At 42.4% G+C, this 16,226-nt stretch overlaps 1 protein-coding gene across 2 annotated transcripts in view; it reads right to left on the reverse strand.

Moving 5' to 3' along the window:
- Window positions 1-9,370, reverse strand: part of SNAPC1 (small nuclear RNA activating complex polypeptide 1) — a 35,536-nt gene extending 26,166 nt beyond the window's left edge. Inside the window, exons 1-4 of one of the 2 annotated variants that reach the window (XM_003924411.4) lie at window positions 9,180-9,370; window positions 4,634-4,793; window positions 4,327-4,467; window positions 3,566-3,670 (exon numbers count right to left, since the gene is read on the reverse strand). In XM_003924411.4, coding sequence (XP_003924460.1) covers window positions 3,566-3,670; window positions 4,327-4,467; window positions 4,634-4,793; window positions 9,180-9,307 — 534 coding nt within the window. In that variant the 5' untranslated portion in view covers window positions 9,308-9,370. The remainder of the gene's footprint in view (window positions 1-3,565; window positions 3,671-4,326; window positions 4,468-4,633; window positions 4,794-9,179) is intronic. The other variant, XM_010335139.3, reaches the window with a different exon arrangement.
- Window positions 9,371-16,226: the final 6,856 nt, after the last annotated feature.

The raw sequence follows: 16,226 nt of genomic DNA on the forward strand, positions 1-16,226 counted from the left end.
AGGAGGTGGAAGTTGCAGTGAGCTGAGATCGCGCCACTGTACTCCAGCCTGGATAATAAAAGCAAAACTCTGTCTCAAAAAAAAAAATAATAAACTGGGAAAATACCACCTCCTCTGCAGGGTTACTATGGCAATTAATGAGATAACATACATAAAACATCTGGCATAGTTCCAGGCACATGGTGAGTACTCAACACACAATGTCCATTATTATAAACATCATAATTAGTATAACTGTATAATAGACTCAGAAATGAGATAACTTGCTCAAGGTCCTACTTACATAGCAGAGAGCTAGAATTAGAAAACAAATGTTTTGATTCAGTATCCTGTTCTTTTCGTTTTATTATGCCTCTTTAACCACAAAACTAGAACAAGTGGCAGAATCATGACCAGAATTCAGATCTCCTGACATGAAGACTTAATAGCAGTTGCAAGCAGTAGAAGGAAAAGAAGAAAGTATTAAATTTAAGAATTATCAGTGAGAATGGATCCCAGGCTATGCTAGGACAAGAGAAATAGAGCCAGCAGTATCAAGGGACAAAGCTCTCAAAGCAACTATGTCACAAGCCAGAGATCTGACACAGAGCCAGGATAACCTCACAAACTATTCCATTCCTAAAAGCTTCCAGGTATAGGCATTTCATAGCCTGACTCTTCTGATCCTCTTCTCTATTCACTCTACAAGAGTAGACCTTTGTGCATTACCCCAGCTTAAAAGAGCTTAGAATGAAAAACCACATTGAAAAAGATATATTGAAAAAATATTTACATTCTACCACCAAACTAGTCAACAGTGAGAAATTATAATTGGCCAAGTATCTTGGCTCATGCCTAATCTTAGCACTTTGGGAGGCCAAGATGAGAAGATCACCCAAACTCAGGAGTTCAAGCCCAGCGTAGGCAACACAGCAAGACCTTGCCTCTACAAGAAATTTTAAAAAATTAGCCAGCATGGTGGTGTGTGCCTATAGTTCCAGCTGCTACTCAGGAGGCTGAGCTGGGAGGATCACTTAAGCCCAGGAGATGAGGGTGCAGTGAGCTACGACAGCACCACTGCACTCCAACCTGGGTGATGAAGCAAGATCCTGCCTCAAAAATTAAAAAAGAGAAAAAAGAAACTATAACCAACTGGGTTCAAATAATCTCTTTTCATTAGAATATTCCTAAGAATAGGCCAGATACAGTGGCTCATGCCTGTAATCCCAGCACTTTGGGAGGCCAAGGGCGGGTGTATCACAAGATCAGGAGTTCGAGACCAGCCTAGCCAATACTCATCTCTACTAAAAATACAAAAATTAGCTGGGTGTGGTGATGGGCAGCTGTAATACCAGCTACTCAGGAGGCTGCTAAACCCAGGAGGGCAGAGGTTGCAGTGAGCCGAGATTGCGCCACTGCATTCCAGTCTGGGCAACACAGCTACACTCCATCTCAAAAAAAAAAATGAAGAAGAAAGAAAAAGAAAGAAAGAGATGGAGGAGGGGAGGAAGAGAGGGAGGAAGGGAAAAGAGATAGAAAGAGGAGAAAAAGAAAGAAAGAATATTGATAAGAATAATGCCTTGCTGTTTGAAAATGTCCTGTGCCTCTCTTCATGATTCACATCAGCATTTCTCAGCAAATTCTTTCTGGCATCCCAAAATCTCTCTTCCATTCTCCATAATTGCTAGTTCAAACTTTTTCAACTCTCAGTTCTCATGGTACTCTCCTAAAGTTCAGGCAGTCAGGTCTGTTTGCCTTCTATTTCTCCTCTACACAAAGATTTATAAAAATCCATTCTTGGCCAGGTGCAGTGGCTCACATCTGTAATCCCCATACTTCGGGAGGCCAAGGCTGGAGAATCACGAGGTCAGGGGAGCAAGACCATCCTAGCTAACACGGTAAAACCCTGTCTCTACTAAAAATACAAAAAAATTAGCAGGGCATGGTGGTGGGCACCTGTAATCCCAGCTACTCAGGAAGCTGAGGCAGGAGAATTGCTTGAACCTGGGAGTCAAAGGTTGCAGTGAGCTGAGATCGCACCACTGAACTCCAGCCTAGGTGACACAGTGAGACTCATTTTCACTTCCTTTCTTCAAGTTTCAAAGGAAGGCTGATGATATTAAAACATGGGAGTGACCGGGTGCAGTGGCTCACACCTGTAAACACAGCACTTCAGGAGGCCAATGTGGGTGAATCACTTGAGGCCAGGATTTCAAGACCAGTCTGGCCAACACAGTAAAACCCTATCTCTACTAAAAATAGAAAAAATTAGTTGGGCATGGTGGTGCAAACCTGTAATTCCAGGGGGCTGAGGCACGAGAATTGCTTGAACCTGGAAGGCAGAGGTTGCTGTGAGCAAAGATCATGCCACAACATTCCAGCCTGGGCGACAGAGTAAGATCCTGCATCAGGGAAAAAAAAACAAAAACAAAAACATAGGGGCATATAAACAAACATCTGAGTAAATCTAAGATTTGATCCCTCTTTCAATAGTAATACAGGAAAAGACTGAATAGGGCTGAGGAAAAAAAGAATTAACATTTATTAAGGGTCAACTGTGTGTCATATACAATTCAGCACTGTTGAGGCATTACCTCATTTCAATTCTCACAATAACCGAATGAAATAAAGATTATAATCCTAATATTAATGAGGGGGACGTTTAGGCTTTAAGAAAATTTAAAAGCATGACCAAGGTGTCCCCTTACCCCCTCCTTTCCTCTCTATATGCTCTTTTGAAATATCATTGATTTAGAAGCCTGTAACCCTGCACTGAGATATTGTTTTAACCTCAAAGCCATGCTTTTCTACTCATGTTTTAAAAGATATGTAACACTACTTAACCATGCAAAAGATTTTTCTCAATAATGTACACTCAAACAAAACACCAAAATATATTATCAAAATAGACTCACTATTTTCAATGGTGGGTTTTAAAATAAGGGTTAAAACAGGAACTTAGGATATAAATGCATGTTGGATTTTGTTTTTCTTTTTTGAGATGGAGTGTCACTCTGTTGCCCAGGCTGAAGTGCAGTGACGCTCACTGCAACCTCCACCTCCAGGGTTCAAGTGATTCTCCTACCTCAGCCTCCCGAGTAGCTGGGATTACACGTGCCTGCCACCACACCTGGCTGAGTTTTGTATTTTTAGTAGAGATGGAATTTCACTATATTGGCCAGGCTGGTCTCAAACTCTTGATCCACCCACCTCGGCCTCCAAAGTATAGGTGTGAGCCACCGCGTCCCACCATGCATATTGTTTTTTTAAAAAGTAAGTAAAGTCACTTTAAACTCATGTTTTATGACCTAATTAAAGTCAAACAAAAAAGGTGGTCTTAAAACTGAATTCACATATCCTCAGTCTAAGTCCAGTCTTATATAACTTTTTTTTCTCACAGTATTTCAAGATTTGTAACTCTTGATATATTTAGGCTATTTTATTTCTGATACTCTAGAGAAATAGCATTCTAGATGGTTAAAATCATTAGAAAAGTCAGTATCCAACAGATTAAGGTATAACCTCAACATGTAGCTGGCAATAAAACAATTTTTAAAAACTTGCAAGAGCACAAAAGCAAATTTACCTCTAATACATCAGAAGTGATAAGTTTCATCACACGATCACTTGGGTCCTTAAATTCTTCTGTAACTTCAGCGCGGTGAATTTTTTTCTTCATCCGATATGATAGCTATGTAATAATACATGCCATTTAAAATGAGTTTCTTTTAAAGTTTTTTTTTTTTAAGTACTGAAATATACACCAGCACTAAAAATTGTCTGTAAGTAAACACAGATAAAACAAAAGCAGCTGTATGGGTACATTTGTTAAATATTCTCGTTCCAGAGACTATTAGACTTCTTAACTATCCTTTTAGATGCCATGCCACATGCCTACAAATTCAGATAAGTAGAAATTGCCAGCTAATGGCAGAACCAGAACTAGTGCTCCTCCAACCTCGTGTCTCAGTTGTCACAAGATTTAAAAAATAACACTTTATTAGAAGTTTCAACTTTTCACCAAAGAATTTTTAACAATTTTGTACCTCTTTCAGTAACCTCCTCTGACGTCTGAGACATGAGCAAATGCAGATGCCAAATCTAATCTCCTCTCAAAACAATTCACTTAATATGTGGCATCCAGACACAATGCATTTAAAAGCAACAGCTAAATTTTTGTTTGCAGAAAAAAACGTAGAAAATAGAAAATACTTTTCCTATTTAAAAGCAGCTACAAGTCTTGAACACTATCAATACTCATTCCAGTTTCTGTAAATTGAGAGGTTTTATGGACAATAAAGTGTAATTCTACATTTTGAAAAAGACAAATTATTTTAGGCAACATACCAGTTTGGGCATTGCTGTAAAGTGAAATGCTCTGTCTAGTCGTAGCTTCCTAAAAATATAAGCTGCATCAAAATGCTGTGCATTTACTAAATCTTGCTGAAATTTCAAAACTTCATCCCAATCCTTCAGGGCAACTCTGATCTGCAACCGGTGGGGGGAACAGTTGTACTAAATTTTTTTCACAAACATACTATTATTACTAAAATACTGACATTTCTATTTAAATCATATTTAATCAGATAATATTTATTATACAAATATGGTACTTGTTTTACATTTCTGCTAAGGAAAAATAACTAAGTATTACCTTCTGTTTCGGTTGACACAGTTGGGTGTTATACAATCCATATAGCAGATACAAAGCACCAACTCTGATCTGGAAGGTATACGGAGGTAAAAAATATCGCCAAGCCAAAGCTAAAGCTTCTTTTGTAAACATGTTCTTTTCTAAATTTCTCATTCTGCCACTAATAAACAAAGAGAAAATATATGACGACTCATTAAGTGAATAAATAATGAATAAAAGCCAGAAGCATATACTTGTTTAAACGGTAGTTACTAATAATTTGATGAGGATCTCATATCCGATTGTTTCATGATTCAAGCACAAAGAGATAATTTTACACCAAGGCACAGGCAACAACTAGGTAAACATGATGCATCTTCCAAAAACATCAACTTTACTTGCCAAATTGGAAAGCAAGATGGAAGCAGTTTCAAATTATTACTGGTTAAATATTTAAAACACATCATCTTAAAATAATCATTGTTATGTTACGGAACTATATGCATTTTTAATATATAATGAACCTTTTCTCCGACACTTTTAGGGATTTGCACTAAATCTCCTTTGTCCTTGGGAAGCCTAGGTGAAAAAGTTAGAGAAACAGCACAAAGTAACCCACACTCCTAAATGTCCAGAGCACTGCAAGCTCATCAGAAGAAAGGAGGAGCAGGCTAAAACAGCATACTCTAGCATACAACCAAAAGCTTTGTTCAAACATCCAAGAGAGCAACAAGGCTTTCTTGGCAATCAATCAATGAAATCACATAGGACATATATGTGAAAAGAAAATATCTTGGGCACCCAAGATCACTAAGGAAAACTCAAGCTGGAAACTGCTTAGGGCAAACCTGCTTTCCGTGGTTTCAAAGTCACTCCTCTGCTCACTGAGATAAACATCTGCCTCCTTTGGAAAGGCTAATTAGAAACCCAGAAAAATATAATTATTTGTGTAACACCTATCTGTGACCAGTAAGCTCCCTGCTCAGTTCCAGTCTTCCTGCCTTTCCTTCAAATTGTCCCACTTTCCAGACTGAACCAATGTACTTCTTACATATATTGACGTCTCATGTCTCCCTAAATGTATAAAATCAAGCTGTGCCCTGACCACCTCGGGTACATGCCCTCATGACTTCCTGAGGCTGTGTCACGGGCCCTTCCTCAATCTTAGCAAAAAAACTTTCTAAATTAACTAAGACCTGTCTCAAATTTTTGAGGTTCACATATATTTTCTGTGGACATAAATAACATAATGAATAAACTATCTGAAACTGTTCTGCTGTGTTAATAAAAAATTTTTTAAAAAACAAGGCCTTGCCGGGCATGGTGGCTCACACCTGTAATCCCAGCACTTTGGGAGGCCGAGGCGTGCAGATCACGAGGACAGGAGTTCGAGACCAGCCCGGACAACATGGTGAAACCCTGTCTGTACTAAAAATACAAAAATTAGCCAGGCGTAGTGGCACATGCCTGTAATCCCAGCTATTCAGAAGAATAGCTTGAACCAGGGAGGCAGAAGTTGCAGTGAGCTGAGATTGCGCAACTGCACTCAAGCCTAGGTGACAAAGTGAGACTCTGTCTCAAAAAAAAACACAACAAAAACAAACAAAAAAACCAAGGCCTTAAAAAAAGTCAATGTAACAGCCTTCGTACCACTTTGGATAAAACAATGAAGGCACATTTGTGCATATTATAGATTTCTACTTAAGACCTGAAATTAGTGAATTAAAAAAAAAATGTCTGATTTTAAATAAGACCTCGGCTAAAATGAATGTCTCAAAGTATTGATGCAAGTGACTGGTACACTAAACAAATATATAGAACTTTTACTTTAAAAACAGCAACAAACAATAAAGACATGAGCCCTGCAGCCATAAGCTGGGGCTCTATTATATCTGATTACAACGTTGGGGTGGGGGAAAGCAGGTAGTAGAAGGATATTTTGGCTTTTCAAATAATAAATATACAGCCGGGCACTATGGCTCATGCCTGTACTCCCAGCACTTTGGGAGGCCGAAGAGAGCAAAACACCTGAGGTCGGGAGTTCAAGACCAGCCTGAACAGCATGGAGAAACCCCATCTCTACAAAATATATATATATATATACAAAATTAGCCAGGCATGGTGGTGCATGCCTATAATCCCAGCTACTCAGGAGGCTGAGGCAGAAGAATCGCTTGAACCCGGGAGGCAGAGGTTGTGGTGAGCTGAGATCGCACCATTGCACTCCAGCCTGGGCAACAAGAGTGAAACTCCATCTCAAATAATAATAATAATAATAATAATAATAACAATGAATATATGAAAAGAATACAAAATACCTACTCTAATAATGGTAACCAAAGTAATTTCTCAGAAAATTCCCCACTCCTTTAGTGATTCCTGCTTCTTTTTTCATTTTAGGTTTACCCTACTGGAAAATATAAATGTTACATTTTTAGCAAAGTTTTCCTTAAATGCATTTTTCCCCCATGAAGCGGTACAGTTAAATAATAGGATTTTATAAACAAGTAGACACATAGTTTTCAACATCTGCTCTACCATCCCCATACATAGTTTTCAACATCTGCTCTACCATCCCCTATCTTCGTAAGGGTAGAGAAATTACTTAACCCCTTTAAGCCTTAATTTCCTCATCTATAAAACAAGGATAATTATACCTGCTTTTTACAACTGTTTTATGCAATAAATAAAGCTATAAATACATTGCATTTAGCAGCCATTTAAAAAAAATTAGTCCCTCTCCTTTCATTAACTACCATGAACAGCTTCTATTCCTTGCAATTTAAAAACTACAAAGGTAATTTGTTTATACTGGCAGAGAGAAAATGAGTTTTTACATTTTGTTCAGAAAAACATAGTTTTAATCATAAGGTTTAACGCATTCAGAAAATCAGTGATGTAGCCTTTCCAATATTATATGTACTATGCTAAAATAAACAGATTCATCGAGTCACTATCCTCACATAGGTCAGTCTAGTCAAAGGAAAACTTTAAAACGGTAATAATAATGAACATCTGACCAGCCTGGCCAAAATGGTAAAACCCCGTCTCTAGTAAAAATACAAAAATTAGCCGAGCATGATGGCAAGCACCTGCAGTCCCAGCTACTTGCGAGGCTGAGACAGGAGAATCACCTTAAACCAAGAGGTGGAGGTTGCAGTGAGCGGAGATCGCACCATTACACTCCAGCCTGGGGTGACAGAGTGAAACTGTCTCAAAAAAAAAAAAAAATTACTGAGCACTTAGAATGCACTTCTAATACATCAGCTCATTTAATCTTCACAACTACTATGAGGTTTTATCATTGTTTCTATTTTACAGGTAAGGAAACTCAAGTAACTTGCCCCAAGTCACAGTGGACCCTGCAATCAAATGCAGCCAATCGGGTTCCATAACGTATCCCCTTAACAACATTCCCACACTGCCTTTTCAACTATACTGTTACAACAAAATGTGGCAAGCGGTGAGATAAAATAAAAACAGGGTGCCATGGGGGGAAAAATACACGAACAGCATACTTCATCTAGAAGAGCAAAAAAGACTTCCCTGAGAAAGTCATTTAAGCCTAATCCTGAGTGAAGAATAAGGTAGATTAAACAAGATAGAAAGTTGAGGGGGAAAGCTCCAGGCTTAGGAAAAGCCTGGGGAGGGCGAGAAAAAAAAAAAAAAGCGGCTGCTGGAGCAGGAAAGTGAGTGCACGCAGGAGACTGGCGGGCGAAGTTGAAGAGATACGTCAAGGCCATTGAGGAATGGTCACGGCAAGTCAGAGAATTCTAGCGTTATCCCAAAGGCAAAGGACACTACTAGAGAGTAATAAGCCGGGAAGTGACATGATCAAATTTGCACTTTTGAAAGACAACTTTTAACTGGGTGCGATGGCTCACGCCTGTAATACCCCACCGCTCTGGGAGACCAAGGATCACGAGATCAGGAGTTCGAGGCCGGCCTGGCCAACATAGTGAAACTCCGTCTCCATTAAAAAGACAAAAAATTAGCCGGGCGTGGTGGTATGCGCGTGTAGTCCCGGCTACTCGGGAGGCTGAGGCAGGAGAATCGCTTGAACCTGAGAGGTGGAGATGGCAGTGAACCAAGACCGCGCCACCTCACTCCAGCCCAGGCCACAGAGCGTGACTTCGTCTCAAAAAAAAAAAAAAGAGAGAGAGAGACAATTTTGGTTGTTATAGGAAAGATTAATTCAATCTTGAACGGTTTTGTCTTTGCCTGTGTGTTTTGTTTTTAAACGTGAGGCTCTAGAACAAGACTGAAGAAGGGCAAATGACAGTGGCCTGGGTGAGGGTGGAGGCAGTGGAGACGGAGAGCGTTTAAAAGGGAGGCCAGGTAGAGACGCCTATTTGGGAGGAGGCCGCAACAGCCATCAGGGCCCGGTGAGATAGAGCGGAGACAGCGCGTGGCCTGTGCACAGGGGAAGGTCCAGGTGTGATGGAGGCAACCTTCGGGGACTGCAGCTCTTCTCAGCCCTTCCCAAGTGCAATACCGCCGGGAGGGAGGCAACTTCCTACACCACCGGCGGGCAGAGAGAGGCGAGTGGTGGACAAGAAGCACTCACCAGAAGATAGTCCCGAACTTCATGTTTCTCCAGAGCTCCGTGAAGTCCTCGAAGCGTACACTATCCGTCTCCTGGAAGCGGCTGAGTAACGCCTCACAGTCGGTCTGCAGGCCCGGAGGAGTCCCCATGGCTCCAGGAGTCCGCACACCTGCAGCCTGTGGCGGCGGTAGCCCGGAAACCAAACACGGACGTACCCCCCCCTGCGACGTGACGCACACACGCTCCGTGACGCATCATCCGGCACGCTTAGCTCCGCCTTTATCCGGGCTCTTGCTTCCGGTCGTGGTGCTTGCTTCGCGTAGGTGGAAGCGTTCTGCTGTTTTACTGGCAGAGGTAGCCTTTCCCCAGAGCGCTAAGATCCGCCTTTCTATTGAAAAGGTTTGTCTCAAGTGTTCTGTTTGCTCACGAGCGGATTTAGGTTCATTTTCCTTTAGTTTATCTAACTTGACTTTAGTCTTCCTAGCACTGTCCTTTAAAGTGACTCTAGTGTCACATAACTGAACTTTTGAGCTAGTCCCAACCCCAACCCATCCGTACACAAAACCTCTGAGCCACTGCTCCAGCCAGAGCTGGGGATAGGAACAGTCACCTTCTCTCACCTTCTGCTTTATGAACAAGGCTTTGCAAGGGAGAAGTAGTTTCCATTCATTATTCTCAGCTAGCCTGTCCCAGCACGGAACTCGCACCCTATGTATGAGCTGCGATAAGGGCAACTGGGATACAGCCACGGCTCTGTAGATGCAATCTGAAAGGAGGAAAGGAATCCGCAGTCTTTCCATTCTCCAGGCCACACTTACCTGCAATTTAGCCTTTACAACCGAACATGACAGCAGATAGAAATGCTGGCAGCTTGTCCCTCCAGGGAGATACATGGTATGGTTTGGATGTTCGCCCCCTCCAAATCTCATGATAAAATGTGATTCCCAGTGTTGGAGGTAGGGCCTGGTGGGAGGTGATTGGATCATGGGGGTGGATCTCTCATGAATGGCTTAGCACCATCCCTTTGGTGGTAAGTGAGTTGTCATTCAGTTAGTTCACACAAGATCTGGTTGTTGCCGGGCGCGGTGGCTCAAGCCTGTAATCCCAGCACTTTGGGAGGCCGAGGTGGGTGGATCACGAGGTCGAGAGATCGAGACCATCCTGGTCAGCATGGTGAAACCCCATCTCTACTAAAAATACAAAAAATGAGCTGGGCATGGTGGTGCGTGCCTGTAATCCCGGCTGCTCAGGAGGCTGAGGCAGGAGAATTGCCTGAACCCAGGAGGCGGAGGTTGCGGTGAGCCGAGATCGCGCCATTGCACTCCAGCCTGGGTAACAAGAGCGAAACCCCGCCTCAAAAAAAAAAAAAAAAAAAAAAAAAAATCTGGTTGTTTAAAAGAGTCTGGGACCTTGTCTTTCTCTCTTGCTCCCTCTCTTGCCATGAGATGTGCTGGCTCCCCTTGGCTTTCTGCCATAATTAGTAGCTCCTGAGGCCTCACCAGAAGCCAAGCAGATGCTGACACCATGCTTCCCCTACAGGCTACAGAACCATGAGCCAATTAAACCTCTTTTCTTTATATATCACGGAGTCTCAGGTGCTTCTTTAGAGCAACACACGAGCGGACTAAGACAGAAAATTGGTACCAGGCTTCAGGCATTGCTATAAAGATGTGGAAGTGGCTTTGGAAGCCAAAAGGTATCTAGAACAAATCTCAATCAATTTAGAAAGTTCATTTTGCCAAGGTTAAGGATGCACCAGTGACACAACCTCAGGAGGTCCTGAAGACATGTGCTTGGGATGGTTGGGGTACAGCCTGCTTTTGTACATTTTAGGGAGGCATGAGATATTAATCAATATGTGTAAGATGTACATTGGTTTGGTCCAATTAGACAGGATGGTTTGAAAGAGGGGGGCTTCCAGGTTGGAAGTAGATAAGAGACAAAAGATTGCATTTTTTCAAGTCCCTGACGAGCCATCCACTGGATACATAATTTAGTCTGGCTTAGTGAATCTGCATTTTACATGAACAATAAGGCAAAGGAAGCAATTAGATATGCATTTGTCCCAGGTGAGCCCCAGAGGGATGACTGAGTTCTGTCTGTCCTTTGTCCACAAAGAATTTACTTGTAGGCAAGTGGTGAGGGAGGTATGTAGCTTTTTATCTTTGTAGCTATCTTACTTAGGAATAAAAGCTTTTCATCTCTGTAGCTATCTTATTTAGGCATAAAACTTCCTGTTTTATGCCTAAATAAGACATTGTTCCCAGCTTGACTTTTCCCTTGTTTAGGGATTTTGTGGTTCCGAGCTTTATTTTCCTTTCATAGAACTGAGTCATGGGCAGAGGCTGGAGGAGTTTGAAGGGCTCAGAAGAAGATAGGAAGATGAGGGAAAGTTTGCAGTTTCTTAAAGACTGGTTAAATGGTTGTAACCAAAATGCTCCTAGTGCTCTCCTGGGATCTGGGGGAAGAAGGAGCCCCATTTTCTTGGCCACACCCACCTGAGTGGAACTTTCCTCAAGGTGGGCAGGATGGTAGAAGCAGCAAGTCATGGCTCTGACATGTCACTACCACTGACAGACTACTGGTGTTCTTACCAAGATGTAGTAGATTTTCTTGAATAAACATTTCTTCATTTGCTGTATAACTTTTGGGCAGTTTCAGGAAACTGAAATGGTTGTTTTTAAAGTGCTTCACCAGTTATAGTTGTTTCATACGGAGGCCACAGAGCTTTTCATGCTGCCATTCTGCTAGGTGTGCATTTAAAGGCCTCTCTTCAGGTTGCTCATCATTTAGTACAGAGCAATTCACTTCAAGTACGTAAGTACAATTTTAATGTGCTTAATACTATTAAAGAGTTAAGCACCATGCACAATGGGAACACTGAGGAGAATCTCCTAATCCAGTCCCTGAGAGGATAGGCTTTTTTTTTTTTTTTTTTTTTGAAACGGAGTTTCGCTCTTGTTGCCCAGGCTGGAGTGCAATGGTGCAATCTCAGCTCACTGCAACCTCCGCCTCCTGGGTTCAGGCAATTCTTCTGCCTCAGCCTCCTGAGTAGCTGGGATTACAGGCACGTGCCACCATGCCCAGCTAATTTTTTGTATTTTTAGTAGAGACAGGGTTTCACCATGTTAACCAGGATGGTCTCGATCTCTTGACCTCGTGATCCACCCACCTCGGCCTCCCAAAGTGCTGGGATTACAGGCGTGAGCCACCGCGCAAGGCTGAGGATAGGCTTTCTAAAGCAGAAATGAGTTGTGAAGAATGTGGGAAATTAAGGAGATGAAGATGAGATAAGAAGGGTGTTGTAGACACAGAGAAAGAGCAAGTACAAAGGCACAAAGATGTTAGACAGCATGCTAGATTACATCACTGGGACCCAGGATGCAGAGAAAGAAGTTGGTAGAATTTGGAAAAATAGGCAGGAGATCCCAAGGCCTGGAATGCCTTGAGTTGGAAGATTTTTATCCCTGGATTTCTCAGTGCTCTTGAACAGTCTGAGTAAAGGATAACTAGATATTAATCTTTAAGACAGAAAATTCTGAAGAGATTTAGAGACTTCTCTCACTTGGAGCCATTTATTTACATTCCAAGGTGGTAAAGGAAAGTTAAAGACCTGCCCTTTCTCTCTCTTTCCAGAGAAAATGTGATCATATCCCATAGCAATGTTCTATAGAAGAGGATGGGCAGATATCTCAGCTGCTAGATATAAGCTCCACCTCTCATAATTTGGCGGTTCCTCTCCTGTAGTGCAAACTCTACTTGTACATAGAGGTGTATATATGGTCCTTGTCGTATAGCCCATGAGGAATAAAGAAGTGAGGTTCTGGCGTTAATATGCTGTGTGAGTAATAAATGACCTGTTCTCTGGTGTTTCTGTCACCAGCACTGAAACACCAGAGAATATATCATATATATAATATTTATATATAAATTATATTTTATAAATATAAATCATATGACATAAATATTTCTATTTATAAATCTCAACTACTTACAGTTTTGGTCATAACACCAAATATATAAGCATTTGAACTCTAATCTGAAGACAATCAATAGCTACTAAATTTTTTTTTTTTTTTTTTTTTTTGAGACAAGGTATCACTCTGTGGCCACGGCTGGAGTGCAGTGGCATGATCTCGGCAACCACCACCTCCTGGGTTCAAGTGATTCTTGTGCCTCAGCCTCCTGAGTAGCTGAGACTACAGGCATGCACCATGCCTGGCTAATTTTTGTATTTTTTTGTAGAGACAGGGTTTCACCTCCATCTCCCCTCCTAAGTCCCCCATCTGTGCCATAAAACACTGTTGCCAAACTAATTTTTCTAAAGCAAAACTATGATTATGTTATTTCTGTATTTAAAATGTTCTCAATGGGAACAGTAAAATGAATGTAAAACAATAGTTGTCCTTGGAGTGCCAGAGGACTTCACTTCTTACATAATTCATTTCTGTATCTTTATAATATTTTCCAGGGAGTATGATTCCTTCTGTTAACAGGAAAAAATAAATTTAAAATTTAGTAACTAATGGCCGGGCACAGTGGCTAACGTCTGTAATCCCAGAGTGGCCTCCCAAAGTGCTGGAGGTGTCTCACTCTGTCCCACCTCCAGCACTTTGGGAGGCCAAAGCAGGCGGATCACCAGAGGTCATGAGTTTGAGGCCAGCCTGGCCAACATAGTGAAACCCCATCTCTACTAAAAATACAAAAATTAGCCAGACGTGGTGGTGCATGTCTGTAACCCCAGCTACTCAGTGTAACTGGGTAACAGGAGCGGGGCTGCGGGGGTGTCCCAACGACACTCAGTGTTCCCTGATCAAGTGGGTTTTCCCAGGTCTTCGGGCCTCACTCACCCAAGAATGGGGAGAAGGACCCTGGCAGCATGGTGATATTGTTCAAGTAAATATCAGACCCAAAGAGCTTTGCAGAAAAGTGATTTATTAGGTAGAGAGAGAGAAAGAGAAATAGGGGGAGAGAGAGAGAGAGAGAGCGCGCGAGCGAGCGAGCTCCCATGCTGTCCTGAGAGGGGATCCAGAGATGGAGTCCACACAGGTAAAAAGAGAGAGACAGAGGGCTCCCACGCTGCTGTGGGAGGGGATCCCAAAGAGGGAAATCCATATAGGTAAGGGAGGAGAGGGAATTTAACCCCGGGGTTACTCCTGCCCCATTCAAGTTTTCATCCAGTGAGAGGAGCTTTTCCAAACTTCCTCTGGAGTGATTCATCATTGACTCTGATGCTGGATTGGCTTCCTGGCTCGCAACAGAGTCCCTCATTTCAAGGCTTTTGGTAAGCTTTTTAAACGAAGGAAGCTCATCTGGGCTGTCTACACTTCCCATGTGCTGGAAAGTTAGACAAAGAACTCTAGGCTCCCAGATGGGGAGGTGGATGGAGGTATTCTGCTGAGAAGTTCTTGCCTTTGAAACCACGCCCCTTGTGGCCACGGGAAGAGAAGTTAACATAGTCCCTCATCAGGAGACTGAAGCAGGAGAATTGCTTGAACTCAGGAGACACAGGCTTCAGTGAGCCAAGATCATGTCACAGCACTGTAGCCTGGGTGACAGAGCGAGACTCTTTATCTCAAAAACCCCACAGAAAACCCAAAAACCAAAAGAATGGGTATTCTTGTGTTTGTGTATGTATTAGAGGTTCAGCTGAAAAAAAGAACATCCATGAGTTGATCCCTGTTAAAAGTTTGCACTGTGGGTGACACAGATGAAGCACTTATTCTCTTGGCTGCTGTAAGTGCAGCAAAAGATGGTCTTCAGCTGTTAGGCCTTTTTGGGGATTGTCTGAGGCGAAGAAACCCGTCTTACTAAAGGTCATGTCTCCCAGGGGCAGCCCACGTCAAGAGATTGATCAGTGTAGGGGCGTAAAGGCCTCTACACTCCCTGTAACTTGGGACAAGTCTCCTGTGCAGTTCCAGAGCTCCCCATGTGGCTGCTGAAGGCCTTTGTTTGGGCTGCACCTCAGCTGTTTCTCCCTCTGCCTACTTCTGCTCTTTCTCCTCCACGTGTTGGAAAGCTCTCCTCAATAAATTTCCTGAAATCTCCATCTTAGACTCTACCTCTCAGAGAACACAAACTGCAAAGACACTTTGGCATCATTACAGTCTCTTTACTTTTGTACACGTTCAACTTTCCATAATTATAATTGAAGGAAAGCAAAGGTCTGTGTCAGACTATATGTGGCACGTGACAAGTGACCTCTAGGGTTCTGGTTTCAGACTGAATGGTGCCATTCATTGAGCAGGAAATGCAAGAGGAGAAGCCATTTGGAGGACAAATGAGTTATTTTTTGACATGCCAAATTTGGGGTGCCTGCCGGGAGCACCCTGGGCTGGAGACAAGAGATTATCAAGCTGGAGACAACCCTGAAAAGGAAAGGTAATGGTGGCTTAAAACATCTCAAAGGGCCAATAAAAGTTCTATTTAGACTTCAACTGTATTTGCACAAATACAGTTTAATTTGTTGAGTACCTCACAGAATGGGAATTAACTGCTCTCAGGCATTATATACTAGAATATTCATATTACCTAGAGGTCTTAGAATAATATCTTGCACTTACTCAACACTATTCGTTGATTGAATGAATCTCCCTGGAATGCTAGAAAATGGTTCTGTTCCCCATTCGGTTCCTCTGATCATAATTCTTCTCTGGTCTCTGTCACACCTGAAATCCTCTCCCAGCTTGGATCATGTGTGAGTTGTCTTTGCGCATGCAGAGTGGAAGGTTTTAGGACTGATCAAAGATGAGTCAGATGGGAATCATGCCCTGAAGAAATTAAGAGTTTAGTACCAGGAATAAGGCATGCAAAAATTTTAAGGTTAAAAAAAAAGAGAAAGCCGGGCGCGGTGGCTCAAGCCTGTAATCCCAGCACTTTGGGAGGCCGAGGCGGGTGGATCACGAGGTCGAGAGATCGAGACCATCCTGGTCAACATGGTGAAACCCCGTCTCTACTAAAAATACAAAAAATTAGCTGGGCATGGTGGCACATACCTGTAATCCCAGCTACTCAGGAGGCTGAGGCAGGAGAATTGCCTGAACCCAGGAGGCGGAGGTTGCGGTGAGC

This window comes from Saimiri boliviensis, chromosome 2, assembly GCF_048565385.1.
Source record: "Saimiri boliviensis isolate mSaiBol1 chromosome 2, mSaiBol1.pri, whole genome shotgun sequence".
NCBI classification, from domain to species: Eukaryota; Metazoa; Chordata; class Mammalia; order Primates; family Cebidae; genus Saimiri; species Saimiri boliviensis.